The sequence below is a fragment of the Myotis davidii genome, unplaced genomic scaffold (assembly GCF_000327345.1).
Source record: "Myotis davidii unplaced genomic scaffold, ASM32734v1 scaffold247, whole genome shotgun sequence".
Taxonomy (NCBI): domain Eukaryota; kingdom Metazoa; phylum Chordata; class Mammalia; order Chiroptera; family Vespertilionidae; genus Myotis; species Myotis davidii.
This window is the reverse complement of record NW_006299593.1, coordinates 2900883-2904427: the sequence shown is the minus strand read 5'-3', so window position 1 is coordinate 2904427 and position 3545 is coordinate 2900883. Positions and strand designations below refer to the sequence as shown.

Sequence of the window (3545 nt, the reverse complement as noted above, 5' to 3'; positions counted from 1 at the left end):
TAGAGAATGGAAGGGAGAAGAGCATGAGAGAGACACATTGATTGGTTGCCTCCTGCATGCACCCTGATCAGGGCCAGGGATTGAAGCTGTAACCATGGTATGTGCCCTTGACTGGAACCGAACCTGGGACCCTTTAGTCTGTGTGCTGATGCTCTATCTACTGAGTCAAACCAGCCAGGATGAGATACTTTTATAGTGTATAATGTATTATGTATTCTCATCTTTTATTGACCAATGGGGGTGACTTAAATAAATTATGGAACATCCATACAATGTAATACTATACAGACACTAAAATGATGGGGTACAAAAATATAGGGGGGGCAAAAGTAGGCTTACAGTTGTGAGTAGGCGAAAGAAAGTTTAATCTTGTTTTATTATTTATTAGTTATTATATTAGTTTCCATATAAACAACTGTAAATCTACTTTTGCCACATCCTGTATTGATTGGCCTGGAAGAACATCACTATAAATAAATCTATATTACATGTTTACATATATATAAACATGTAAATATATATGTATGTACATACACACAACATTGTAAAAGACTAAAAATAAGGAATACATTGTCCATTCAATAACAATTTTCAGAAAGGGCATAATAGAAATATAAAATATATAAGTAATAAAAAATGACAGAAATAAGGTAAAAATGTAAGTTATAATAAAAATAAGTAAACTCTCATGTAAGGTAAAAATATACAATCCAACTCCATGGTATTTATAAGAAACAACTATAATACAGTGACATGTAAGAAGCTTATAAAAAGACCAGGGAAAAGAACATTTGACAAACACGAAAAAGAAAGTAGGGTTATACTATAAATAAAAAAAAGAATTTAAGAAGAAAAGGCATTAATAGGAGAAAGTGGGTCACTTCCTATCAGCGGTTCTCAACCTGTGGGTCGCGACCCCTTTAGGGGTCGAACGACCCTTTCACAGGGGTCGCCTAAGACCATCGGAAAACACATATATAATTACATATTGTTTTTGTGATTAATCACTATGCTTTAATTATGTTCAATTTGTAACAATGAAATTGGGGGTCACCACAACATGAGGAGCTGTATTAAAGGGTCGCGGCGTTAGGAAGGTTGAGAACCACTGCTTTATATTGATAAAGGCAGTGATTCACAACAAAGATTAAATTCTTATGAAACTTTAGGTGCCAAATAGAATTGCATTCAAGTATAAAAATAAGACATTTGAGGCTCCAAAATATGACATTGATAAAAATACTGTGCAAGGGAGACTTTAACATACCCTTATTCTTTGGCAGATCAATGAGGCAAAGTATAAACAAGAATATATTACATGTATTTTAACAGATGTAAATTAAACTTTGAACCCTATAAACACAGATTCCATCTTTTTTAGTGCCCATGAAGCACTAGCAAAAACTGATTAGCCCATCAAATTTTCTATGTAGAAATTATAGCACCTTCATGTAGGCTATTTTGCAACCCTTATCAAAAGACTTAAGAAAATACATGATCATTAATTTAGTAATTCCCATTTTATGAAAATTTATCCTGAATAAATCATCAAGGAAATGCAAAAAAAATTGAACTATGATGTACTTATTGCAGCAGTGTTTGTAATAGTGCAAAATTAGAAACAATATACATATCCAACAATGGGGGGAAGATCAAACAAATTATTTTACCTATGTACAGTGGAATTCTCTGTAGTCATTAACTAGTGATGCTGTAGAGGAATATTTAATGCATTAAAATAGGGAAATATTCAGGCTATATTAAGTAAAAAATCAGAATACAAAATACTACAGTCCCATCATATAGGAACCTATATGCATAGAAAAAAGCCTGGAAGGATATGCACAAACCAAAATGTTAAGAGTAGTAATCTCTAGATGGTAGAATTATGGATGATTTTTATGTTCTTTTGTGTCTTCTCTTTCTTCATCAAACAGTAATATTACAAGTACTACTTTTGTAATAAGCAATAACAAATGTTATTTTTAAAACTCTGCGAAAAATCCAGACAAGCTTTACAAAGCTAGAGACTTCGAGCTGGGTGTTCCATTTTAGAACTCATGTATCTGACTGTTAACTTTGCTTCCCTCGCCTCAGGGTGACACATCTGGAGACTACAGGAAGGTTCTGCTTATTCTCTGTGGAGGAGATGATTAAACTGAAATCCTGGGAAGATAAGAGGATTCCCAAAACCTTGATATTTTTTAACTTCATTTTTCTACACTGCTATTAGCATTATCTCAGAACACTTATTTCCAAATTAAAACGCCTACGTTTGCCTTATAGGCTATAGACTGTGTTATTATTCATCTATAATTATAACTCATGATGCTTGAAAGCTGTACTTGTATTCAAAGCTTATAAAACTTAAAAGGAGATTTAAAATTAGAAATAATAATGTGCTCCATGTTTTTAACAGATCTCTTCCTCATCTGTGTTTCACAGAAATTGGGATATATGAAATGATTTCATGTTTTCTTTTTGGTGAAAATCTATAAAAGTGGAAGACTGGAAGGCTATTCTAAAATCACTTTTCTTTCCTATTTCTAAAGTGGATAGTAATTTCTTAATTTGAAATTGTGAGCTTCTAGTTAGTAAGAATATCTGTCCAATTTCCTATTTCACATACTCATAGTTTGAAAGCACCCACAAATGTTCTTTGTTTAGGTTTTGTTGATAGCATTATTTGATCTTTACTATGTTTGATGTGAAATACTTCCTCCATCACATCTTATGTTAAGATCACTTACTCTCTCCAATTTGAAGTATACCAAAATCACCAAGTTGTCTGAACAAATTAAATTCTATATGTCTGGTTACCAAACATAAATGCTGGACATTCCACAATATTTTTGTTAATGTCTTAAGTCAGTTTGAAGATGAATGTAATGCTCTGCATTTTACTTAAATTTTTTTGTGCTAAAAATAATTTTTTAAGTCATTTTGGATTTTGTCAATTTGTATTCATTTACTTTTGCACTGTGTCTTTCAAATCTAGAATTATTTTGATTAAAAAGTTCAGTTTGTATACATCATGGAAAAATAATTTGAATAAAACATGGTGTCTTTAAGATGAGGTATACTCTTTATCCGACTTTACCACTTGTGAATTTTTTCATCCTGAAACTGGAAGATATTTTTGAAGGACTTGTGTTACTCAGTTTCTATTAAGAACTACAACATTGAGGGAAAAAAACAACATAATTAGTCTTATATACTGGTACACCTACTGCTGTAAAACTAATGTTCACATATATCAAATGGTATTCTTACTTAATGACATAAAAATAATGTACCATATTTGCCGGCGTATAAGACGATTTTTTGGCCCTGAAAAAGATGCCTCCAAGTGGGGGGTCGTCTTATACGCCCAGTCGTCTTATACGCCGGCAAATCCGGTATTTAATTTATTCTCTGAAAATGAGTGATGCTATCCATTCTAAGTGGAATACTTATCCTATCTAATAAAAGACAAAAAGGGTAATTAACCGTACCATCACTACGCTTCCCATTGGCTAATCAGGGCAATATGCAAATTAACTGCC

At 32.4% G+C, this 3545-nt stretch overlaps 1 protein-coding gene across 1 annotated transcript in view; it reads left to right on the top strand.

Moving 5' to 3' along the window:
• ANXA4 (annexin A4) overlaps positions 1 to 3099 on the top strand; it is a 34450-nt gene extending 31351 nt beyond the window's left edge. The window contains exon 13 of the mRNA XM_015571467.1: positions 2098 to 3099. Coding sequence (XP_015426953.1) covers positions 2098 to 2157 — 60 coding nt within the window. The 3' untranslated portion in view covers positions 2158 to 3099. The remainder of the gene's footprint in view (positions 1 to 2097) is intronic.
• Positions 3100 to 3545: the final 446 nt, after the last annotated feature.